We start from the raw sequence: 27442 nt of genomic DNA on the forward strand, positions 1-27442 counted from the left end.
TTCTTGCTCCACATTTAACAACTCCCATAACTATCAGAAAAAATGGTGCTTTAAACCATAGGTATAAAACTGCTTTCAAGTGAATTTCCTGAATCCTAATGAGATTATCTTACTTTTGTCTGGAGAATTCTGCTGTCTTGCATAGCTAGAGAAACTCTACAGTGAAATGCAGGTATACGTTCTATCTAAAATAGCCTAAGAGTTGGGCGACAGATATATTCTGTAATTAATTCAATCTTTAAATGTATATGTTATTTTTAAAGTGCACATACAAAAATGTACCATCAAATGAGTACAAAAGTAGAAAAACATAAGTATATAGTTAAGTTTCTCACTGGAAGGGTCACACACAGGCTTTTGTTTTTGATAATGTACTCAAAAAAAAAAAAAAAAAAAAAACCACCAAAAAACCCAACCCAAGCCTTAGAAGAATGAATATGGAAAGAACATAAGCAAACAATTTTACTAGGGTTGCTATGATTCCAAAAAAATCCCAGAACACAAGCAAAAAACGTCCCAAAAATAACCATAGCACTCAAGAGAAGACAAGTAATGACAAGCAGGGCCAGAGGTGAAAGCTATGTGTGGTAGAGGTGTCTAACTGAAGAAAAAATATGAAATAAACATATTGAATAAGAACTTAGATCATTTTCTTTCTTTCAACAGAAAAAGCAATGCAAATCAAGCTCTCAAATTGCAGTTTTGGAAAGTGCGTGCACACAACAACACTGAGCAATTCACAGAAGCTCTCCTTGCACTCCATAAATCCATGCTGATAAAACTAAATACTTGTGCCGCAGCCATTTCTGATGTACAGGAATTATAAGCCTTTGAACAGTCTGGTGTCATGATTGCTCACTCTCAGGAAATGAATACAGGCACAGGACTAGTTCATAGCATCTCGTTCTCATGGATTTTTATTTCATGCATTAAAATCAATAGTAACCAGAAACAGTGAAGTTATTGGTCATTAACCCTTAGCACTATAAAACACATTTGGGCTTTAAATATGATCATCACAGCCAATGAGCTGTAAATGCAGAAAAACACAGCAGCCATAAAAATGGAGATTTGTTTGCATGAACTGTTAGATACAGGGCAATGTTGCATATCTATTTATTTACAAAACAGAAACCATGCTTAACTACAGTAAAAAATATTTTCATAGCAGATGCAGATACTAGTCAAAACTTGCCCCTTTTATTTAGGATTTATTATTTGACAGTAAATGTATAGATACGGTACTTTTTACATACGCATATTTCCTCTGAGAATTTTACTCACAAACATGTTCTCAATCTTTACATTAAAGCAAGGAAATGTGGTATCAGCTGATCCCAGCGTAAGCTTGCTAGGGCTCCTGAGCTCCTATTAGATAACCACAGAGTCTAGAGAGCAACTTCAGCGATGGATGCCACTCTTGATGACACATAATATCATGCATTCAGCTCCTTGATTTTCAGTAAAAATATAGACAGACTGAAGGAGATGCCCTGAGCTTGAAGTTTTTAACTTAGCACAAGAGATAGTGCCATAAATACGTTTTTGTAAAATAACATTTTCACACTTTGGAAATGAAAAGGCACATTAGGAACTTAACTCTTGAGCACTGCCACTGATATAAACAGCTTTTCTTCATTCAGGTTACACTGCGTGTTTCTACTTCACAATCACTATACTATGAAATTACAAGATGTTTTAGGTTTATAAAATTTGACCAAAAGCAATTAGATCTTTTAAGGGCAATAAAACCAGCTTATAAATATTTTTCACATTATTAAGTGTTTTTAATATTCACACTGGAAGATTGTTCACATTTTTATTAGGGTTTTTTAATTATTGTTGGAGATCCTTAAAGCAAAATCATGGACAAGAAACTGTACTATCCTGGTAATTTTGTTTTTCACAAACATTAAAAATACGGAGAATGGAAGAATAGCTGCACAGCTCCAACTCTCTATTTGCAGCTTTTTTCACTCACTGAAAAGTTAATTTCATTTCTCTGCTAAATCAATCAGCACTGCTACTACCACCAGGGAAGTCAGGTTCCAGTGATTCTTCCACGGTGAGAGTTTAAACTTCATCATTACTTTGATGAAGTACCAAAATTTACTAGGAAATACACTGAGATTGCTAATTCAAGTTTATATTGTTTCTCCCCCAGACTGTAATATCAACAAGAAATACGATTGATTCTGGAAACAAATAACCTATCTTGCAAATAAATCCCACCAGTTACCGTAGCTCCTTTTAGCAAAAACTCAGTTGCACTTGAAACCACTGTAAGAGAATATGTTGGTTTACTAGAACTTTTGTGAGAAGACTAAGGAGCAGTATTGCTTTTTGTAGATGAAGAATACTCAACAGTATTCTTCTTAAGACATCAGCAATGTACTGGAATGTTAACAAGATAGCAAATGAAAATAGGATTACTCTAAGCAAACCTTTAACTACTAAAACAATGAATACTTCAAAAATCTTTGCTTAAATTAGTTTCAGGATTTGAAGAGATGGCAGACAACATTTTGTGAAAAGAAAAAAATAACACCAACCCTTTCATTCAGACTTGCTCGCTCCAGCCTAAATAGTCTACTTAAATGGAGCAGAGAGAGAAGCAGAGAAGCAAAGATCGAGTCTGTACCTACCTAACAACTCCCTGGGTGGAACTGCTCTGTTGGCTCCGTTGCATGGAATGTTTGGGTATGGGGCAGATGAGGAGGAGTTTACCCACAACTCAGGTGATGAATAGTTGAAAGATGACTGATTACTGTGGTCCTGAAGCTCTTTACATTGACCAAGACTGTCTTGAGGAGTGCTTAATTCTTCAGAACAAGCCTGGACTGAACTAGAGGAAATTCTTCTTTGGTACAACGGCCTGCCTGGTCCTCTTGGTTCATACTGCAAACAAAAAACAAAACAAAAAAAGGCTTTTTGCTCCTTTTATTTAACTGCACGTATCAAATACTATTTTTCCATCCAATTTTTTTCCCTGCAATGCCTTGGGGGAGGGGGGGGGGGGAAGCCCTTTGCATTTAGAAAAAAAAAATGGGGGGGGGGGGGGGGAAGTCCTTTGCATTTAGAAAAAAAAAATCTAATACATTTCAAGTTATATTTTGTATATCGCAGTCACTGATAATGTATTTTAATGTCACAAAACAGACACAGAATTTTAAAGGAAGTGCAAAGAGCGTCAACTGAGATCCCTTAATTCTTATCAACCTTTACACGCCTACGTGGGAGATGTATCACATAGTGAGGAGGAAGATACCCAGCATTTACAAAGGAAGCAAAGGAAGCACAGAAAGATACAAAAGCAAGAGAAAATGTTCAATTACAATGTAGAGAGGAAAAAAATGGCTTTTAGTTTCCAAAGGACAAATGAGTGACTTGTATACCAGGATTTGGGGAAGCATGATACATTTGTATACTGGATTTTGTGTATGTACACACAAAACAAATGTTCTGGAGAAGCATGTGCCCTCAGGAGAAATAATGCAGAGAAGTTTGTCTGAAACCACAGGAATTGCTTGCTTCCATAAACCCTGTAGATCATGTAGATGAAAATGGCAGGAGCTCCACTAATTAACCTGGTGGCTTCAAGAGTTCAGATTTAAGGACCCTTTAAACTTTCTCAAGATTCAAAGCAAGCCTGTTGTATTACAGTTTGTTTTAAAAAAATAACCACAGTATTTGCTTCCTTCTGCACTGTGCTGACTAACAAGAGCACAAATAGAAGTAAATGTGTACTTGGTAAAGGCAAAAAGTAAACATCCTAATGAAATGACATAAAAAATTAGCTAAATAAACATCAACTAACTTGCTTGCAATGCCCCAATATTGTTATTATATCATCCACAAAAAACAGACAGGGAAAAAAGAGTGCATGAAAGAAAACTGTAATATCTCATTATAGCTGCCACACTATTATGTTATATCAAGGGAACAGCACTTAAGATATCCTGTCACTCTACTCTCCTGAGGATATTCTTTAGCAACAAAAAGATAAAATTCAGAAGTTACTGCCTGAATCACACCCAAAAAAGTATACTTTTTATTGACTTTAACGGGCTATTTTGGTAAGCGATGAGGAAGTTATCAAAGTTCTGGACACTTGCATGTACAGGACCAGACAGAATAACTTAAGCATTCCCTTTGATATGCAGTTCAAATCCGGTTTGACTAAACACATGCAAAAGCTTTCAAGTATCAAGTCAATGAACAGTTTTATAAATAGTGATTGAGAAAAGTTTAGTAAGGATACCAAAAGTCATGACATCTGCCCTGACACCTACCTTATATGAGGGATCTCTGTTACAAATACACCTAAAACTGCATTTTGATTTCTTCGTATATTCAGTCTTACCTACCAGTTGAACTAGCAGTCCTGGAAACTTTACATGCAAGTCTCTGTCGTTTAACACTTTTATTGCATTTGGCATTTCTGTCACATATTTTGAAAGAAGAAGAAGTAAGAACTAAAATGAATTTGTATTAATTACATACAGGCTCACTCTATTTGTCTTCAGATAGCAGGAGCTGTCACAAACTCTGCAGGAATATTTATTAGTTTATTACTGCTGAAGAGCCATTCTTCCTATGTCCCGCTGTACTGACAGCATTAACTGTTGTCACAAAGTATTAGATTTTATACAAGGTGGTATGGCTTAATGGACCAAGACACAGAATTTTTAAATGCCTATAAAACCAAACCTTACTACAGCTCTAGCTGGGCCTGAGGACTCCATTAACCTCTCTGGATCTGTGCAAGACAGAAATTTGTAAAATGCACTGGAATTCAATTTTAGTTATTTTGCTCAGGCACATAAACTAAATATTTCCTATTTTCAGAAGTCAAAAGACAATTAAATATGTATTATGTGGGACAGTGATGAGCAGGGATATCCCCACAGCTTCTGCAAAAACCTTGACAGAAATGCATCACAGAACAAGCCACTTAACTTTAGGTACAAATACTGGATTACATGCAGTCAGTGCAAGATTATCTGAGAATATTAATTCTGACATTCCTGGAATACAACCTGGCTCCAGCATACTCCATGTCTTCATATCATACACTCCTTAGCACTCCAGATACCAACAGGGATTAAAAACTGCTGTTCAAAACGTGACCTGTCCTAGTTGTATGTGCTTGCATAGTCTGCATCCCATAACACACCCCCTTAGAGTCCAGAACAAAAAAAGAGCGAGAGGGATAGAGCCAGCTCTGGTGTGGCAGAATTTGTGCTGGACCCAGATTCATGCAGCACAGCTGGCTATCTCTGCACTGATTTCCAACACTGAGCCCCCAAAATATATGGGATGGCTTTACACAGAATTAGCTCAGGCCAGGTGGGATTTATTAAATCAGGTTTTGTACCATGCTAAAACAACTGTACTGCTCTGGTCTCAAGTTTGCATGAAAAGTTACTCAATCATATTCACAGTTTAATACTGAACCAACTGGCTGGCTGATTCAAGCTGACTTTCCAGAGAGTCATTTCATAAGTTTGCACCTAGGGTGTGGTTTATTTGCACTCCAGATAAATGACATGCAGGTAACAGAGCAATGATTGCAAGAAAACTGTGAGTAACGTTCAAAAAGCCAAGACCTCCCGTTTAGTAGAGAAAATGTTATACCTGCAGTGATGAGAACCACAAATACGCACAGGGTGAACAGAGAAGCCATAGAGAAAATTTTTACCTCACAGAAATTCCCCATGTGAGCTTTTAATATGTGAGGTATTTTGCATTCATGACCACTTCAGAATATAATTTTGATGTTAAAATGACACGACAATTGCATACGCAGACAGAAATGCCTACCTCTTCTAAGCTGTGGAGCGAAGAAGCAGATACTGCTCGAGATGTGAGTGGATGAAATGGCTCCTGACCAACTGCATGCTGATGATTCTGTATTTGTATAAAAGGGTTTTGTTGCGACCTATGGGGCAATGGAGGTATACCATAATGAAAGCCCTGCCCCATAAGGTGATTCTGCTGTAGGTTAGCATAAGTCCACGATCCATCAGGTTGCAGGTATTTCAAGGGAGATGGGGTTATATGTTCAGATGGCATTGAGAAAGGGGGATTGTATATTTGGGGTAAATGCTGCTGAAATGCTGGGTTACTGGGTATTTCAATGTCTCTGTTGTTTTCAGTGAAGTTAGGAAAGTGACCACTGTGGTTAGAGTTGCAGGAAGGAGAAGGGAGTGCTGGTGGGCTTCTGGGCTGAACTTGTCTGTATTGCAACAGTCTTGACTGAGGGGGTGGCATTTCAGCTACGTCCCGACTTTCACTTTGATCACGGTGTGACAGTTCTCTGAGCAAATCCTGGAATCTGTATTGACAGAATAAACGTATAAAGAAAAAGAAAAAATGTTTTTTTTCTCACTCTTTCTGAGATTGAGAAAACTCAGAGCACAAACCACTGAATTTAAATATACTCATCTTTGCATTTACTGACCCTAACTTCAAAGGATACGACTGTGAGCAATCAGAAATTAGGCACGAGAGGATTAATTGGATGAAATACCTACCTGAAACACCTCAGAAGAATCAATTTTTTGTTATCTCTTAAGAGACAACTAAGGTAAGGATTTCCTGCTTTATTATACAAAGCAAAAAACTTCACATAGTTAAAGAAAATTTTAACCCCTTAAACGGCAAAACCCAAAACAATCAGGGATTCCCCTCACTTGCACAATATACTTCCAAACTTCTTCAAAAGGTCAAGAATATTCAATTCAGCACTTCACAGAGTCAGATAAGAGAGCATTTAGAGGCTTTACCATGGCTATAACAAACCAGATGGAAAATAAAGCATAGTGGGAGATGACAGTAAACAGAGGCAATTTAAAAATCCAGCCTTTACAATATATATGATTAAAGCTGATGACCACTGGAACCATTTTTCTGTTTATGTTCAACAGCTTCCCTTCTTGTCCCCTAATGCTCCATCTCAAATATAAGCATTTTTTTTTTAATCTGCTTTTAAAAGCAAAGGCTTTTTGAAAAGGAAGAAAAGTTTGGGTTTTATTGGGGAGCAGTGTTTGGGGAGGGGTTAGTTTGTTTCTTTGCAAGCACATAAATCTGGGACTGCTAATTCAATTTGAAGAATTTACAACTTAAATAGGCCTTAACTACACTCAGACACCTCTTTTATAAACACAAGGTTGTTACTCTCTATCCATTCCTTACTGCATAAATACAGCACTGAAAAGCTCCATAAAAGTATTTTTTCCACTAGAGCTTTACTACCCAATATACTAACAGAATAAAGCATAACACATAATAAAAGCATAGCTGTCCGTCAGCCTGCCAACTATTTTAACCTTCATAATAACAGCAGCAAAAAGCAATACCTTTAAGTGTCTTGCACTTGATCACAGTGTTAGATAGGTGCCCACTGCTCAATTTCATACAAGCTCTGATGACTCAGTAAACAAATACCTTGAATATGTTGCCTCTGTTTCATCTTCTGTATTACTGGCAAGTTTCCAGTTTGCCCTAACTTGCTGCTGTTGATGCAATCCAATTGGTTGCTGAGGAAGATGTGGTAGATGAGGATGGTGATGGTGTTGATATGGAATAGTGCCTTGACTGAGATAGGCATTATGTTCATTCCATTGCTGTAACCTGGCTTGTTGTTGCTGCCTTATTGTTTCCAAAGCTACATTTCCATGCATACGATCTATAAAAATAGTTTTAAAAAAAAAAATTTATCTAATGCCCCTTTTTAACGATCTTTATGTCAGAAAAAAAAAAGAATACTTTTTATACATTATATTCCAGGGCCTATTATATACTAACTGCATTGCAGTGTATAACCTGGTTATTTAAATCATATGGAAAATCATATAAACATGAATCTTCTAATAAAGTGCTGAATATTCAAACATGCCTCAAGCAGCAAATTATGCTCAATGACATTACTTATGGAAACTAACCCAACAATGACCCAATTCAGAGCAATATACCTGAAAAGGTAAATACCTCCTTCATTTTCACTTCAACGTAGTTATAATTGCACACTCAGAATTTAAATAAAGGAAAGTCACCTACCTAAAGTGTCCCCTAAGGGCATACAATAAAGTTGTTCAAGTGGGTTGGCAGAACAGGGTTGTGCTGTGCAACAGGCCTCAAAGGATTACTGACTTCTTGTAACATAGGTGGGGGGTGTTGTTCTGAAATCACAGCATCTACAGCAGGAGAATGTGGTCGGTGGGGAATTGGATTATTAAAAAAAGATTGGCTGGGACCTGCCTGGTAAGCAGGGGAAAGCTGCGAAGGTTGCGGAGGCTGCTGATTCAAATGATTATGCTGCTGAACTACCTGGCTTTGCTGGGGTGGCATTTGGTTTTGTTGTTCAGGCAAATGATTTTGTTGTTGACTTAAAAGGTTTTGCTGCTGTTGCAGAGGATATGGCTGCCTTGGTATCTGTGACACATGCTGGAAGTGGCGATTGGGAACTGCATACTGTGAGTGGGGTGGGGTGAGATGTAGATTCAGCTGCCTGGGGTTAAGATTATCTTTGCGATGAAATTTAGCATTAGGATAACCAACACTGGAACGTGACTCTGGGCTTCTATTCTGAGAATTTGCTTCTAAGTCAACCTAGAAAAAAACAATGAAAAAAACACTGAAAATTCACATTAAGAAAAACAAACAAACCCCATGTCATTAATGAATAAATTCATTAAAAGATGGAATATTAAAAAAAAACCAAACAAAAAAACCCCACCAAACCAAAAAAACCCCAAACCCAAACAAGACAAACCCACCTGCTTGGATTCCATGGGTTTCTTCTCAGGTGTTCGAATTTTACAGATTTCAGGTCCAGCAGTGTTTTCACTTTTACCTAAAAACATTTAAGAAATTAATAAATTAGTTTCAATGGAAAAATGATTATTTTGAGAGGTTTTTTTCCCAGACAGAGGAAAATGTAGACTTATTAGTACAGCATTTACAGCATCATAGACATTTAATATAATTTACCCAAATAACACTTTTCCTTTAATCTCTGCACTTTGTTCATTAATCATCACTAAGTAGTTCTTGCAATTTAATTGCAAGTAACATCAGCAGTAGTTACCACTGGACTGCAGAACAGAGACAGACCAATTATACCCTCAACAAACACACACCCAAACTTTGATTACTTCCTCCTCTGAATCTCACAATATCTTAGTTATTCTATTTGCAATGGCAAATCACAGGTTATTTCCCCAACTCTGTAGGTCCCTCGATTTCACTTAAAAGAGAGAAAGACAGAAAAAAAAAATCCTTTTCACAATACCCTATTTAAAGTACAAACTCCCTTAAAACAAAACCAATTTGCAATGCAATTTCAACAACTAACCATTTCGACTTTGTTCATGTTGCTCCTTGTCTTGATGCTGAAGCTGCTGCTGTTGTCCTATGCTAACTGGTGAATGATGTCCCAGGCCATAAGGTATAGGAGACCCACGCCCATGTGCCTGTAACAGGTTCATATTATATGCCATAGCTGCTTGATGAGTAATGATTCGAGGGTCAACTGCAAACCTACCCTGATACCCCGTCCATGGTACCTACATAATTTAAAGAAAGGAGAAGAGAAGAAAAAAAAAAAAAAAAAAAGATGCAATCTGTTAAGGTAAATTAAAGAAAGTAAAGTAACAAAGTAACAAGCACACTGATATTACACCAGTAATAAGCAGCTTTCCATGCATCAGACGACCTGACACACTAACACATAACTACAGGTGGTGCTGGAAAGGGAGAGCAATAAGGGCAGGCCTAACAACGAGGGGCAAAGAGCAAAGATTTTGGAGGACTTCCCTGGGCAAAAATTTTGTATCAAAACCCATTCCTGTTTCAGTGGTTTCAAAATTCAGAGAGAAAAGACTGATGGACAAATTATATTTTAATAAACCTTATATTAATCTCTTCTTTAAATATATAAAAGTGGGTGAAGTTAAGAAAATAAAAAGCCCTTTCTCCTAGTAGTTAAAAGAGACATTAGGCTATGTCTCGGGAGGGAAAACAGAGAAGCCTCTAACCTGAGGAATTCTTTACGGTCCTTTTACCACCCAGTGTTGTAATCTTGTAACACAGAATGAGCAGGCATACCATACCTCTGCACCCACAAGACACTTAGTGAAGTTAACAGGACTATTGGTAGAATCAAGAGACTATCCACATGTTAAGAATGACAGGGCCACTCCAAAGTGTCTATGCTACATGACACATGTATTGCAGACCATCTTCCTAAATATGTGAAGTAAAATCCACCTCCTGAAAGCATGTAAAAAAGTCAGGAATTTTTATAACATTTAAAATTTTATTCCTAAAAGGAATGCAAAGAAAGACAGGCTCTGGATCAAATTAGTTCAATCTCGCCCAGTAGGGAATTTATTAAAAGGAGGGAAATGCAGAAATAAGAGGAGAGTGCAGGGAAAGTAATCATCAACACTCAGGCTGACAAAGCATCCTTTACTGATGACAGAAGACAACCTCCTCATGTTTTTACCTTGGATATGGAAACTGCCTTAAACAAAGCAAAGAGATCATTTTATCTTACATGAGCATAAACACATTTTACTTCAGTCTCTACTTGTTTTAAGTGTAACAGCTTTCATGCAATTCTTTTTTTAAATTAGTATTTGCCCTTGAAATGTGCACTTTGAACTTTAGCTTTAGGCTACTATTGCATCTGTACAATCTCAAATAATCTCCAACAAGCTTCCTTCCAAAAGCTGTCTCATTAGTACCTCAGTCTTCCCACTTAATTATTTTAAAAAAAAAATCCATCCTCAGGGAAGGTGAGCTCAAAATACTTATTTTAATACTTATATACACTTATATTTCTTTTGATTGCAAATACATAAAAATATATTAACCTTGGAACAATGAGACAGAACTTTTTAAATTATCTTGGTTTGATATTAACGTAATGTGAGCAAGCATGACAAAGATACAGCTGCTGGCCTTCTCATTGCATTTAAATTTATTCAAACGCAGATTTCCAGTAAGCTAGGAAAAAGGAAAATTCCTTGACCTAGCAAAGAAAACCAATCTATAGCTGCCAACTGATCTAAGACATACAACTGAAACTAGAGTTTCCACAGCAAGTCCCCTATAGAGCATCCATAACCTAAAGTACAATAGAGGACTTATATAATTATTAAAAACCAAATGAACTGTATGCCAATGTTCAGCATTACGAATGGAGTTAAACACACTGCATGTGTGGGTTCCATGTCCTTCATGTCTTCAGGAGTTGTGTACAACACATACATGTTACTCCACAACACCGCTTCTGCAGCCTTTGTTCTTTCCTCCCCATTCTCCTCCTGGAATATGTGACTGTGGAGGTTAAAAATAAAGCAGAGACTGCTTCTTTAATTTGTGTAAGTTTTGGTGAGATAGTTTCATTTGTAATGCAAAATTCCATACATAGATGTTGCCTAAAAGACGTGATTAGCGATCTTCACTGTGTTCTCAAATGTCATTAAGGAAAAGGGTTGGAAAGGAAACCAGTTTGCTATGAGGTTCTGGAAGGAGAAAACATCCCATTATGCTTATTTTTCTTATCACTTCACTTCAGACACCTTGCACTGCAGACATCGAATGCTAGTAATTTAAACTGTATGAAGCCAATAGAGAAACAAGCTCTGTCTGAATCGCCTCTGTCTCTCCAATGATTAAGAACTGGACTAGGCAATTAATTCAGATGCAGGTATCTCAAGTCAGATGAGACAGATCCCATTGGTGTGCCTACACCTAGAGCTGAGAAAATACACCAGATTACATAAACATGAAATTGCTTTTAGGCTGCCTGAAGTTATTTGTGGGAGCAATGTTTTTAAGTCCTCATTTTCTGTGGTCCTCTGCACAGCCACTCCTAGAGCCAGCTAAGCCCACATATTTGAAGTAAACTGCTGAAAAAGTTTGCAAAATATTCACTAACTGATTTTGCCATTCATTTTTGTACATACAATAATTGAGGGAGGAAAAAAACAGAAAATGAATTCTTACAGGCAAAGGCACAGACATGACCATATTTCCTCCATAGACAGCAGGTACATATAGAATACTTGTCCCAGTGTGTGGATCTATCCTTTGAACAGGACTTGGAGATTTCCCCAGATTGGGGTGAGGTCCCAGAGGAGGAGGGGGAGGAGTATATGCTCTGATAGGATTTCCGATTAGAACAGAAGGATTGGGCTGAACTGAAAAGAAAGGGGGGAAAAAAAAAAAAGATATATACATACAAAAAAAGAAGATATATACACAAAAAGAATATGAAGACTATCTATTTCTTTCTTTTTTCATCTTAATAGCATCTATCTTTATAAAGCATGTGTGCAACCCTCTAACAGCATAAGTCTGATACACCAAGAGAAAGCATTGATCAAATCCTGTATCCCATTTCAAAAATGTGAAGAGGTAGAAAATACAAGTTGTGATATAGAGAAACAGGTAGCTGGTAACTGTATTAAGGAAAGAATCTCCCAAACCAATTAAATATGCTGACAGTCAGAGTAGCTGACTGCATCAAAAACTAGAATCATGCTCCTTTCTTTAGCAGGGAAGACAAGCTTTAAATTAATGCTTTTTCAAATTAATAACAAAATTATGAAGCTGTTGCATGCTATCTTGCAAAAGTACGATCAGTAATATCTGGATATGTGACAGCACAACCTCAGTTAAAAGTACATCATAAACCAGTGCATGCAATACAATGTCCTAACTCTTACAGTGCGAATACACTGCTACAGTATTTTACATGATGAATTTCAAACACAGCCATTTTTAAGAGACCAACAACAATGCTGTGTTAAGGCTCTAAAGTCAGTGCGCACAACACCTATAAAGGGATAGCCTCGGAAATACCTGATGTCCACTTAACAGTCTATAATCTGTTTCCCAAATGCACACAAGAAGTAAATGGCTTTCAAATAGAGAACAGACCAGATACTCAATTTATGTCAAATTACTATCAACTTCACTGAAGCCAAATCAGTGTGAGCTCAGAGGAATTCCTTCAGTAACAGCAGAGATACTTACCAATTCCATCAGGTGGGAAATGGTCATTCTGGTTATGATGATGGACCTTGCCCTTTAAAGGGAAAAACAATAATAGTAATGCTTTGCATTCTTAGTAAACCAAAGCTTTTTATTTCAAGTGAACATTATAATTAAATACAAAATAGAGTTTGAAAGAAGTTAGCCCAACATTTTATTCTTACACATTCAACTGTCCAGTTCCATCACGTGACTATGAATTCACGAAGTTGGACATTAAATATCAGTACATTAAATACCAGTAATTCCATTAACCAGTGGGTCATTACCAGTCCCCCTGGGGATACTCTCTCCCGCCTGTTTTCAGATGCAAGGAGAGTTACAGCAAGCTACTCTGAGTTTCCTTTCTCACCATTTTACTTCCCACTGTCTCACTTCTTTTAGGAGCAGCACCCAGTACTAACGTAACCCTCAGTATTCCTCTTCCACGGCAGGTCTTAGTGGAAGCATGATCCATTTTCTTCTCCAGGTTTCAACTCAAGAACCTTGGAGACAAAGTGGCTGCCACCAGTTTTACTCAATTGCTCACCCAGCCTCGTTAGACATTGCCTCCCTACCCCATCTCGCGTATCTGCTTCTGGACTCTGGCCCCTTAGTGACCGCTCCCCCAAAAGTACAGTATAGTCGAGTCAAGAACGAGAGTACTCTGGGGAAACTGTTTTTCCTTGGTGAATTAATTGTACATTGGAAAAGGAGGTTAACAGAACTGAGTTATCCCTCTCTACACGCTCATGAGTTTACAGCATCAACTATTTAGTTAATATCCATAAACTGTGAGCACATACTCAAATGCCGGTATGCTCTTAAATCTTTCGCAGGATAGGAATACCTTACTTAATCTGGACCTAAGTACATTCACAAATTTAAAATAAATCTAAAAACCCTTTGATGCTGCAAAACTTTTCTTGCCCAGGAGATAAGTCTAGGCAGTTTTCCAGCAGTCTGAGCAAATTAGTCAGGGTACAAAGACAGGTTGTTTGACAATGTTGACTCATGCATAAACCAGATTAAAGAACTGGTCTCTGAATTTTCCTTTCGTTTTAAAAATGAATTATTGAAAAATAAAATAATAATTGCTTTTCATTGCAGAACTTAAACAAAATAAACCTCTTTATTCACTAAAGAGAGCAAGATTCAATCTAAAAATATAGAGGAGCTACATGCCTCAATCATGGTTAGTACAAGGTATTTCTGTATCTGTTATGCTGTCACTTAGCATCAAGCTGTATGTGCAGAAGTCTAACAAATCTCTGTTCTACCTACCATACTTGTATTTTATAGGTGCCACATCTTTAAAATTGAAATAGCAAATAATTACATAAATTTGTAAGAATAGCCGTCCTGTTGAACAGGAGATTCAGCATGTAATGGTATCAGACTGGTAAATATCAGTCAACTGGGGCCGTTTGTAAGTTGGGGAAGGGAGGTACTGGCTTTCTTTTGTCTTTTTCTTTTAATAGTTTTGATGGCTTAATGACTTTATAATAGCCTCTTAATGACTTAACCGTTACAGTTTCTCAAAGATTTCCAGAACAAGGTTCATTTCCCTACCCATCTACAGAACACCTAAACCTATACTTTCACTGATGGCAATGGGGAGCACTGGAGCACAGATACACTCCGTTTCCTCTAAAAACTTGCTCCACCTTCAGAGTATAAAATCCACATTACATAAAGGCACTTAGAGGAAACTCAGACCAAAATTTAGGTGACTTCAGGCAGTTAACAGCCTTGTCACTCCTAGGATCCCCCTTTACTCAACAGACAGGAGAAGAGAGCATTCTCCAGAGACTTAATCAGACCTGTGGTTCCTCACTGACTGTATAAAATATCGAGGACAACGATGCAACCCGAATAAGTGCCTGAATCCAGGCCAAAAAGCGGGAGAACAGGCAGTAAGCAGGAGGTAGGCAGAGTTGTAAAATTCAGAGCCTTAATTTACTTTACGCTAACTACCCTGTGGGAAGCTCCAAGTTCTGAAAACTTTCCGTTTCCACATCATCAACTTTAATAAAGGCTGTGCCTATCCAACTCTGCTGTTCCTTCCCCACTTCCACCGTCTCCAGCCAAGCCACACAGACACAGGTGAAGGCAGATGTCCTCACAAACAGGGCTGCCATGAAGCACAGCAGCCCACAGCCAGCCAGTTCCGTATTAGCTGTTTGCTTCTCAAAGGGACAGGACTGAAACTTTTTTCTTCTTTAAAAAATAAACAGCAAAAAGGTTTTCAACGCCCTTACATCAATCCAAGAGCAATTCTGCTGAATAAGAAGGCGCCATTTTTACAAAATCACTTTTTACCGCACGTGAAAAACAAGCCCTGAACCGCATGGATGTCCACAAACTCACCACAAAACACTGTATCACAGGCTGTTCTCATTTTTTTGCTACAAAATACACCAGCACTAGGTTTTTAATCTTCCACCTTTTGATGTCAAATATTGTACTTAGGACGTCTAAAATAAGCAAAGCTAACCATCTGCTTTTAAAACTTGAGCAAAGGGAAATGTATCACTTATCACAGCCATTTTCTCTGTGTGTTTGTGTGTGTTACCTGCTCACTTTACTTCTGTTACTGCACACGCTAGCTGTCAATTGTATTCAGAGGGAAGAGATTTTATTATAAGTCGTTAAAATACTTCAGATCTTAAGCTGAAAACACAGTGCTGGCAGTCTGAAAGTGTATCTTACGATTTCTACAGCACAAGTGCTTAGTTTACTAACAAAATGGAAGAAAAATAAACAGAACAGTCTATTCACAAGACTCTCACTTCCCCCAACCCCCTGCTTTTTTTTTAATGTACTATACCTGCATTTTCAAATACTTTTTTTTCATTTTAGGAAACAAAAAATATTAATAGTGATGTTCTACTATTAAAGAAAATGCATTCAAGGCTGAAGCCCCCATGAAAAATGAGAGTGCAGCAATGACTTTTTAAAGACAATAATTTTTTAATTTACAGTTTTCTGTAAGCCTAGTGGTTTGACGCATGACTATATGCTTTAGAAATCTGGTGTTTGTTTCAGAAAGTAATGCAGCTTGATGAAGAAACCAAATGTTCTCACTTACAAACTCTCTTTTGGAAAGGACTGCCAAAGGGAAGGCTTTCCTTTTTGTACCATTGAAGTTCAAAAACCTGTCATAAAAATTTCATTTAAACGATACAGCCTGCAACAAAAATGCAAAGCTATGGAAAATACATATGTTTCTTCCTTCTTGTACAACAGGATTCATCACAAAGTTGACAACCTGCATTTTAGTTGCAGCTCTAAACACGATTTAACTAAATTATAACTCAAATGATTTTGAAATAAACTACAAAGAACTATTAAAATACAATTAATTACTAATATATCACCCCCCAAAAAAGCTCCAAAATGTAGCGTTATTCTTTATCATCCTAAGGAAGCTATGTATTTTCAACACTTCTTTACCTGCTTTTATAAAAACAACTGATAAAATCACCACTGAGTGATAATTTCATCTCTCTGCCCTCTTGATGTTAATAAAATCTGGCCTTCTGAAGGACATTATCAGTGAGCTAATCTAGGCGATACACTGTTTTACAACATATTTTTAATTAAATCAAACAATTATCTTACATAAGTCTCTGAATTTTAAATGTGATAGCGAAATCACTTTTGGCTATTATTTTGTTGTTTCCTTATACTCCCTGCCACCGTCTTATCAACCTGTTGTTTCTCAGGGTACAGTCAGAGCACAAGCTGCTTGGGATAGGGATTGCCTCTTGTTCAGAGGGTTTAATTTTGGCTTACCTAAATACTGAGCCCAAGATCCATGGTTGAAGTTCATCAGGGTCATTGTAACACAGTCAATGAACATGCCACAGTGACCCAAAGTATACATTTTATTAAGGAAACAAGGCTTGGACAACCCCAAGCTATATTGCTAAATACTGTATTATAATACAAGTCTAGAGCTTTCTCGTGAAAATGCTGAGGATCCCTCTGGAATTTGCATTCGTATCTGCATCATTGCACTGATGCCAGTTTAAAACAACAGCTTGTTCCATAAACCTTTTATATCATTTATCAAAAGGCATTTCTACATTCACTTCCACTTACTGACAAAATTCATCATCAGTAAAACTTTACCTTTGGTGGTGACTGCTGCTGTTTGGTGGTATTTGCTGAATGTTGATGCCGAAGAGCTCGAGGGATAAACTCAGGAGCCAGTGGGTTCAACACATAAGTTTTCTTTAACTCCAAAGCTTCCAACTGAGCTTTGATCTGTTCGAATGTGATACCGTGGAGACTTTCATTCTCATGACATAGGGCAATAAACCTTTCCCAAAATTTCCTATGGAAACAATTTTTAGAAACAATAAGAAGGAGTAAGACTTGATGGCTGTTGTTAAAATTAAAACAGATTTAACATAACTGTGTGGCATTTTTATTTTTCCTGTATGCTCATTTTACACACCAAGCCATCCATCCTGCAACCTGATCCATGCATCTGAACCCCACAGCATAATGCAAAGCTCCCCAGTCATTTAAAATGGACATTTGGGTCTGCCCACGCATATCAGATCACAGCACTGGGTGTATATCACATTTAATAGTAATGTCATGGACAGGTCTAACTTGGATTTTTTTCCTAGAAGACCAAACACAGCGAACACAATGCTTAAAATTCTGGAAAGCATGCATTTATGGAATTTATTAAAGCTCAAAGAGTCACAGGGTTTATATAGATTCTCAATCCCAGAAGATGCCAAAAAGATTCTATGAATTTAGGCAGATCATTCAATTCCAGTGTCACAAACACCAAAGTTGAGATATAACCTCAAAACTACTCTTGTGAAACACTTCCGAGTCACGTGAAGATTAACATGTCAGGAGTATCTAGAGGGCCTTTGAGATCCTCTGGTGGAAAAACAAATAAAACCATAAATTTTATTGCGTGTCAGATATTTCTATAACATATAGAAGAAATTTCAAGCCAGAAAGACAACCATCAGATGACACATGACTTTCTTTACAAAAATGCTGTACCCAACTCCTTGGAGGGTGGAGTGTTTATTTAAACGATGTAATAAAAGAACATTCCTACACGTCTTCTGCTTTCTCATGACATGTCCTTCTATTGCTTATAAAAAAAGTCTTTACATTTTTAACATCCACAGCAGGATCTATACAAAAATTTTATACTTATGATGATTTTTTTTTTTTTAACCTCAAAGGAACTTTTTGGGTAAAGTTACTTAAGCTTAAAAGATATTTAAATAAGATCTGAAAATGTCACTTCAAAAAAAACTGATTGAGCTGTTCTCTTTCAAAAAAATCAAGTGTAATGAAAGTTATTGAAAAAGAGGATTAAAAAGACAATGATCTTAAAGGTGTGCTTGACTACAACTCATTCTAGTTCACCCTTCAGTAATAAGGTCTGGCCTATAAGCAAGCACTGTTATTTCAGTGTTGTCTCCCCAAAACCTGTAAAATGAGAGATTGCTGCACGCTAATTTTAACAGCATTATCACATCTTACTGAGTAGCTGCCCTTTGTGGAAAAGAATAAATGTCTTTCTTGCAAGAATACTGTAATGTTACTGATGTATTTAGGAATTCAAAATAGTTTTCCCTAAAAGCCCATCTTCTGTTGTGATTTTATACAGGCAAGAAATGCTCTTTTAAAATTCAGGATGCAAGATGGCCCTTTTTCTGCATTTAGATGCAAGGCAAATAAATATATCTTGCAAGGTTTTAAGTGAGGATTAAAACCCAAAATGAAATACTTCACTGGGATGCTTTTATGATGGAACTCCCTCTGATTAATCAATATAGTCACCAAACCTACTGCCAAGTACCACAAATCCACTGAGACCCATCCACTTTTGCTTAAAATGCCCCAAGCAGTCTCTCTACACACGGAACACTTGTACTGGGGTGTAAGAACAGAGAATAAAATACTGCTGTCTCTGCCTTACAGTGTGCTCTACAGTTTAAAGGGAGTGTCTGCCAAAACAGCCCTGTCTAGTCCGATTGTAACACACAGAAATGTAATGATTACCCTGGGCATACTTCACAAAGCGCTCTGCAACTATCATTACAGAGTCTTGACTCATTTTGACAAGTATTAGAATATTTATAAAATCCAAGTACTCTCTAAACTTTTTTGAGGTCTGTTTTTCCTAATGAAATGTCACTTCTTTCAGACTTCTGTACTCCTCTTGTACTAAAAATGAACCATCTTTCCAGCAGCATGCCTGAGCCCCTCCAGTGCTATTTTCAAAGAGTAAATGTTCAATTATTCAGTGAAACAAGACAACGGTGTATTAAAGGGAAAGCTTGAGATACATCTTAATAAAGTTCCAGTGCTCCTTGATTCTTAACTATCTTTTTGTTTTATAATTTTGAACAGCTATACATATATAAACAGCTGCTGGTCTTCCAAAGGCAAACTCAATCCCTAACTGCCAAGACTGTATCTTACGTACTGTGTTTATAGCCTATACTTTTATTTTAGTAAGTTTTTGCATGCCCTATTTCAGACATTTTGAAGGAGCCATACTTGAAGAAACTGCTGAGCCCCAATATTTGAAAACTGGGTCCCCTCTGGGTATCTAACTTAAAACCTCAACACTCAGGCTTACGTGAAAATTCGAGATTATCTTCCTCACTGGGATTTAGAGAAAATAAGGGACATGGTCATTCTCCAACAAAAGCTGGACTTAGACAGATGGTTAGAGAACCAATAATGGTCCTAGGTACTAGCTAGACTAACTCACTCTCTGACTTAGGTAACACTGCACATTCTGAACCCCAATGTAGGGAAGAGAAGCAAAATTTATCAACTAAGAGTAATTTCTGAACAAGCAGTAAGAGAAATCTCAGTCAGCACAGCATGGTAACCTGCTAAGCTAAGTCATGTATCTCTGCAGCGTAAGTTGATAAACTTGAGGCTGCACCAGCAGACTGTAACAGACACTCATCATTTGTGGATGGAGCACTCGACAGGCACGGAGCTCTTTCTCATCAGTTAGCTACATAAACCTCATCATGTCTAAAAAACAAGCAGGTAATGGGAAAAGTGAAAAAAGCCACAACCCTTATTTCTCTTTTAATAAGATGTTATTAGCAGTTTAGAGCAGATCACTGTATTAATGTACGGATACACTTGATGTGTCACCAGCAGGTAAGTAGGTAAATTCAGGTTTATTTCATAAATGCAGTAAACAAAGGTTTGGGTTCCATTTGGGTTTTTCAGTTCTAATCTTTGAAAACCACATCAATTTTCAATACAGTAGAAGAATACTGCTCAGGAAAGTAGAATACAACGTAGATATAAGAACTGACTAATACGTATTTTTAGCTGTATTACAATAATGCAGTTAGTGCACTGTTTCCTCTCTTCGAGAAATAAGCCTCAGGGTTTATCTCTGATCATCTCAACATTTCAGCTCTTCCATCGAAAAGGAAACCTTTGAAGAACAAGAGCTTGGTATCCTTAACATCAGTGTTTACATCTCTTAGCATTTTTCATATTTCTTCATTTAAGTCTATAAAAAGTAAATTCGCTCAAACCTTAACGAGTTTTTTCCTAGTGTCATGAAGACATATAAAAACATAAATAATGAAGTCTTCTACCTTTATGATTGCCATAATATTAAACTTTAAAATACTACATTACATCACTATTTTTAACTCCAAATTATATATTTTTTTATTTATATATAAAATTGTAAGAGGTATAGCAAAGAAACCCACTAAAAATAAATTAAGCATCTGCAATTGTTACTGTCAAGTAAAAATTAGAGCAACTATAAATACATAAAAAGACAGTTTATCAATGACCAGGTGGTAGATACCTCACACTTTTTCTCTGTAGGTTGTTATACATGGTGACATAGTGACTCTGGATAAGAAGATAAAACCAGAACAAAACAAAAAAACAACAAAACAAGCCACACCAAGGAGAATATTAAAATGCTCTGCCTCCCATCTGTAGTGGTTTTCCTCCCTATCATTGAAAAAAAAAATGTCCCCTCTCTTCCCTGTCAGCCAGACTTACTAATCAGGGGACAGAGCGGCCCTTGCACAACTGCATGCTTCCAGCTCCAGAGGAGACTTGGCATCTCAGGAATTATCGCAACATAGACTGACACTGCTCAGTCTACGCAGGGCTACAGCTGCCTGCTCTGCCTGAGGGGTGAGCTTCAGCAGCGCACTTTGGACGAGCTGAAATCATGCCTGCAGATTCAAGCCTCTGCAAGAGTTGGGAACACAACTAATGCTTTACCATCTTCACGGTATTTCTACGGATACAAACACAAAGAATTTCAATTTCATTATACAGTTATTTTAAGGATTTAAATATATTGTGTCTATTTGGCACCTAAAAGAACATCCATCATTTTACTAAATCCATCAGTCATAGATAAACGCATTTTCTAGTATGCTTAGCCCTATTAACTAAGGAACATATATAAAGTACCTGCATCTTCCAATGGAACATAAAGCAATAGGATCTCCCACCACAGCTACCAAGGATTGTGCTCTTGTAATGGCAGTGTTGAGAAGTTTGTAATTAGACAGAAAACCATAATCCAAGTCTTCTGTTGAATCCTCCAGTAACTGCTCTTTCCTTTTAATTGGTGTTTGCTTATGTTTGCATGTATGCCGTGTTCGTACTGTGCTGAGAAACAAAACTCTAAACTGTTTTCCTAAAATTAAACAAAAAACAAATGTCTGAGATAATTGCAGTTATTTCTGCTAGTAACACAATCAGACCACTGCACTTGCCAGTTAGATTTCACACCTAGATATTCTGAAGAACTGATAGCTACCCTTCACATGAAGAGCTTTATGCAAGAATAATAAGATTTAAAAATTTTAAAAGATGCACTATAAATAGCGTATTCTATTACAAGAATATTTCCTCTTTAAAACTTATTTTTCATCTTTATATTAATCACTCCAGAACTTTCTGAAACGCTAATTATCTTTACAACATTGCCAATCAGCCAATAACAAATCTTGGATTTATTTATTCTACCTTAAAAAAAAGTTCTGGACATTCCTGTTTCATATTTTAAAATTTTCAAATATACAAATATCTACCATGAAAAAACAGAACACACTACTCACTGTCACTCAGTTACTTTATCGTCTTCCTTTGTTTATTACTGACTAAAAGTGCAACTAGCAACAGGTTATGTCTGCACAAAATTCTTGTTATCGATGTGATTCTAGGAACAAATACCTAAATCTGTGGATCTCTTTTTACAATCTATTCCACAAATGCAAAAATCAGTAAAACATTTTGAGGCTAAAGCCTTGTTATATTTTTATTTGGAACTCTGTTTTTCCCCTTACGATAAAAATCATCAGTTTTCACATTTTTCACTCAATCAATTTATTTTTTAAGTAAGCTTGAACTTAATTTTGAAAAAAGATAAATCTCACATTCATGAATATATTGCTTTTGTATTCAGTGTTGGAGTAACATCCAATCAGTGTATTTGTCAGTTTCATTTTGATACATCGGGTTTTATGGGCTATGTCACAGCTCTCCTTTTGTTCTGATCATTTTAGTAAGTCCTACTTAACTTCACCAATCACATTTTTCACTTCCTTAGCATATCTTTGAGACACATAACTATTACTTACCCTGAACATTTAGCACTCTCTCTACACTGACATCAGACAGTCTTTTTTTCCGAAGTTCAGCCCGAATTCTGAACACTTGATCAGCATAAGGTGTTACGACACCTATACTGCCATCATCCAATTTGCCCCAGGCAACAGGCCATTTTCTTCTTAATTCTTCAACACGCTCTACTACTTCAAACACCTTAAAAGAAAGTCAGAATTCTTAAAAGTATGCTCCATTGAAGATCATTCTTTGATATTGAAAGAGAATTTGAATTTTAAAGCTCTAAAACATTTACATGACACAGTATTACATATTCTTACTGAACAAGCAATAATACTATTGCATTCTATAGCGATACTCTAAAATATCATGTATTAAAACAATGTATTTAATATACAGTACCTTTTTTAATCTTGAAATAAAAGTTTGCCCACAAAAATGTCACCTTTAAATTTCAAGCTGGGGAATTATATTAATAACCTTAATTTTCATGCTTCTGTTCTTACAAAAATGTCAAGTGCAGTAGGACCTTTCTTATCATACTTTAACTAATTTCCATCAGTAAATATACTGCCTAAAAAGGGATTATTTTATTTTTATTCTGGATTTTATATCTGCCATATTAGAATTTGATAACTCTAGAAAGAGAATATGTATACCAGATACCAATCACTTCCCATTCCAAAGGATACCATAAGGAATTTCAGATTATTCATCAACTGCTAGTTCACCTCTATGAAATACTATTAAGTGTGCTACCTGAAAAGGCTAATGAGTAATAAAAATTGAAAACCTCCTCCTGTGATGAGACAGGCTTAAAGTAACCTGCTGCCAAAAAGCGCCAGGCAGAGCAGCTTCTGTTTCAACACACTGAATAGAGATACTGCACTATAGAAGGTATTTCTGAATAACTTTATGGAAGTTTGTTTGGGTTTTTTAACATTTACATTCAATGTGTCATTTAACAAATGTCAATATGTCATTCAATAAATATTTATCCAGCTATTTAAAGCATGATAATTGATGAATGCAGTTTTCCTATAGCATCAGAAAGGCAAGCACAGCATCTTAATGGAAGCTAGGCAGATAGTCTTTCCTACAAGAACCTCAAGTATTCTTAACTTTCTTCTCTTCCCTATTCATCCAGTTATCTTTGGCTGTGGGAAGGGGGCATTAAAAATAAATTTAATGCTCCTAGCTTTTATATTATCTCTTCTTTAAATTGGTGAGTGGGAGCTCTAGGGACTCTTACGGACATTTCAAGAACATAGAAAATGATATAAATCACAAAGGGTATGTACAATAGTATAAAGCACAGTAGTTCCTAACTGCTAAAAATCTGTTGTTTCATGCTGACTTCTTAGAACCTAAGATCGGATTATACGACACACATTCTCATTTAAGTATATATTTTTTAAAAATGAATCTAAACTGGAACAGTTTATTGAAAAACTCAGGAATTAAAAAAAAAAATCAGGAGGAAACTAATAATGCAAAAAAAGACCTGTTAATCCTTAAAAAGTCACATATTTTCAGATTTTCAGAGGACAGTGAAAATATGTGGCTGTTTTTGAGCAAGTCCTGCATATAACCTTTTGCAACATAAATTCTTGTATTTAAAAGCTAGTTGTACTGACAAAGGATATTAGAATAAACTTTGATATCTAGAAAAACTGTAGCACAAATATAATGTTCTTTTGCAGGTATTTTAGCAAGCTTTTCTGAAAGCATACAGCTTCTGGACATGTAGTTAGAATTAATACCATATAGGGAAATTTTAGAATTAAGACCAAAAAGGGAAAGTGCATTTTCCTGATTAATATTTAATATAGGCACCAATGAACCATAAGATGCCCCAATGCAAACGTCCATTAAGGGTCAAACAGAAAAAGTCTCCCTCATCATCCGAATTTCAGTTTTTCATGTTGGTGTTTAAGCAGCTGTTGTCCTTCATTTCTGCCTGTAGCTATTAATGACTCATAATTTTCAGACAGTTACTTGGTCACTGAAGATATTTTTAGGTTTTTTACAACTTTTTTAAAATGGCAAAGCAATCCAAGTAAATTAATGAAAGTAATCAGGTGCCTTCAGGTTTTTTCCAGCGATGTGTCCAGAAGTCATTGGAGCTTCTTATTTAAGTAGATCTTTTAGTACATCAAAGAATGCATAACAAGTGCAGCATAATAACAACAAAAAGGTTGAAAATTGTGCATCAGATGAAATGCACCATGATCAACAAGGGGCAACACAGCTCTGCAGTGCTTCATAACAAACACTGCTGCTAAACTGCGACCTAACCAGTTAAAATTCTTCATAAGTTTAAGAAAATTAGTGATATTTCTTTGTTTTTCTTTAAATGTCAAGAACATTTCTTAAGACATCTTTTTGTGGGAAAAAAGGAGTTGGGTCAACCCCTCCCTAACTTGAGGTGACTGGAAAAACGCATCTTCCACTACAAAAAGTATTACTCAGTCGGGGGGGAGGGTGAGGGGGTGTTTGGTTTTGTTTAGTTTCGTGGGTTTGGGGTTTTTCTGACTCAAAAGAAGGAATGAGAAGGAAAGTAATTTTTGAAGAATACAAATAAATCTATGTGAAACAAACATATTGAGAATAAGTTCGCACCAAAAAAAATCTCATCCGCACATGATCAGTTAGACACTGATCCTAAACATATTAAAGCAAATATGAAATGTTACTCCAGAGGACTCTTATCTGAGTGGGAACATTTCTACAACAGTCAAAGAAATTAAGTTTTACTTCAAATTGCAGTTACTCTCAGTTGCTAAGATACATCCATCAGACTGTCACAAAAATTATCAGGAAAGACATCCTGAAGAATGAGCCTGAGAGAACTATATGCAGCTTGCAATTTGCAAAGAAAAAAAGAAGATAAATTAATGGAAATGTTTACTACATTTGCAATGTCCACTACTTCATGTTTAGCAAACTCCATGTTCCTCTCTCCTAGTAGAGGACAATTTATGTCTTCCACCTACACTGAGCATAAAACAGTAAATTTGGGAGGAGGGGAGCTTTAAGAAAACAGTCAAGAATAAAGCCAAAGAAGAGTTACCTCTGCATTATTGTAAAAAGCTGTACTATTTTTCTCCTGCACATCTTCTCCACGTGCTGTGAAGAAAGTCAAAGGGTAGAAATCTTTGTGTGCTGGCTGCTTTCCACTTGCCATCAATTTGCCTTCATAGAAAAGTTCGGATGTATAACTGTAACAAGGCAAAACAGAATAAAATGTGGAGTCTACATATGAGCTTACTGATAAAATATGCAATCACAAAATACTTCATAAGGAAAACAGAACCACTGATTACTATTCGGCATCTTCAAGTGATTTCTCTGAACTGGTATTTGCATACTACAGATGGAGCAGAAGGCACTAAAAATATGTTTTTCCAACACTTTTTCTACAAAGGCAGTATTTTCTTCTAATCTAAAGCTTGAAAGAGTTATTAATATTCTCATCATGCTTCACTCAGAAGTTCTGGTGGCTTGAAACTGGGCAAAAGGAACACTTGCTGTCTGGGACCGGTTATTCCCCAGGCTTGCTGGACAGTAAGTGTGCTTACATCAGTTAAGAGTTGTTGAACTTGGAAAATGAATTTACTAAAGATTTCACGTGTACTGAGCATAATGCAGGTCAAGCATTCAGCTTCCAAGTAAGCTTTTCCTCTGTGACTTCTACTCCAGACCAATCTATGTTGCTAGTCACCAGAAACACAACCAGAACATACTTCCTCTGCTGGCAGCAAGCATAACAGAAGCTGGCTGACTGAAAACAAAATCAGGCAAGAACTACTTTCACGGTGAAAAGCAGGAGGGAAGAAGGCAAACTGAACGGAACAAGACAAAAAGCCAACAAGAAGAGACTGCAGATTACTATCGGTAGTACTCTTAAGTACTGTATACTATCGCATGCACAGTAGAGCTAAACTAATGTACTGGCTTTCATTAATTAGTGAATTCTATGTTATAATCTAACTTTTGAATTCTCAACCTCCAACCTTAATGTTCTTTAGATATAGTCTGTGGATGCAGTAACGTGAATGCAGCCTGACATGAAGACAATAAAAGCAGGAAACTGTGCAGTCAGTCAGCCCGTGTTCTTCGAGGCTTCCAACTATTGTAGCTTAAGATGTAAATAACTGGTCACAGAAAAGCTAAAGAAACTAGTCTGCTACCAAATCATCATCAAACAACCACAGCCCATTACTGACCAGAACGGGCTTTCACTGGACAGTCCTAAAGAATATGCAACTCTTCTGTGGATTGAGTTGCAGCAGTCCACTGCTGCCAATGAGCAAAACTAACAATTTCTTCTGCAAATTAATTCTTAGTAATGAGTTCTCATTAAACAATAAAACACCCTTTCTACAAGGACTGTTTTTTCCAATTACAGCTCCAAAGTCAGGCTGAACTAATGGCTTGTTCTTTCCTTAATTTCTTTTGGTCTCTTTATTTCAGTTAGGTAGGTATGATTAATGAGCCCACCATGAACCATCTTCCTACACTTCCTTCTGTCTTAAGTGCCATGGTCCCATTTATCAGGGGAAATTCAACATTATAAAAAAAAGTAGACTTGAGACAATGTCCTAAACGGACCACCATCGGAGTATTTAGCAGGTTTCACTTCACACAGCAATACTTTCTAGTGGAATTAGGTACACTGGTCTTTCACTAGACAGCCAACTAGCCCCAGTCGTATTTCTGCATAAGTCCATAAAATGAAGACAGATCAAGCTGTGTA

The 27442-nt window shown here is 36.7% G+C and overlaps 1 protein-coding gene across 1 annotated transcript in view; it reads right to left on the bottom strand.

Moving 5' to 3' along the window:
• Positions 1 to 27442, bottom strand: part of HELZ (helicase with zinc finger) — a 72605-nt gene that overhangs the window by 2203 nt on the left and 42960 nt on the right. Inside the window, 13 exon segments of the mRNA XM_009573344.1 lie at positions 2646 to 2898; positions 5824 to 6337; positions 7450 to 7690; positions 8062 to 8085; positions 8088 to 8613; positions 8781 to 8857; positions 9359 to 9569; positions 12019 to 12212; positions 13051 to 13102; positions 17185 to 17389; positions 21523 to 21751; positions 22698 to 22881; positions 25757 to 25904. Coding sequence (XP_009571639.1) covers positions 2646 to 2898; positions 5824 to 6337; positions 7450 to 7690; positions 8062 to 8085; positions 8088 to 8613; positions 8781 to 8857; positions 9359 to 9569; positions 12019 to 12212; positions 13051 to 13102; positions 17185 to 17389; positions 21523 to 21751; positions 22698 to 22881; positions 25757 to 25904 — 2858 coding nt within the window.

The sequence above is a fragment of the Fulmarus glacialis genome, unplaced genomic scaffold (assembly GCF_000690835.1).
Source record: "Fulmarus glacialis isolate BGI_N327 unplaced genomic scaffold, ASM69083v1 scaffold5972, whole genome shotgun sequence".
In the NCBI taxonomy this organism is placed as follows: Eukaryota; Metazoa; Chordata; class Aves; order Procellariiformes; family Procellariidae; genus Fulmarus; species Fulmarus glacialis.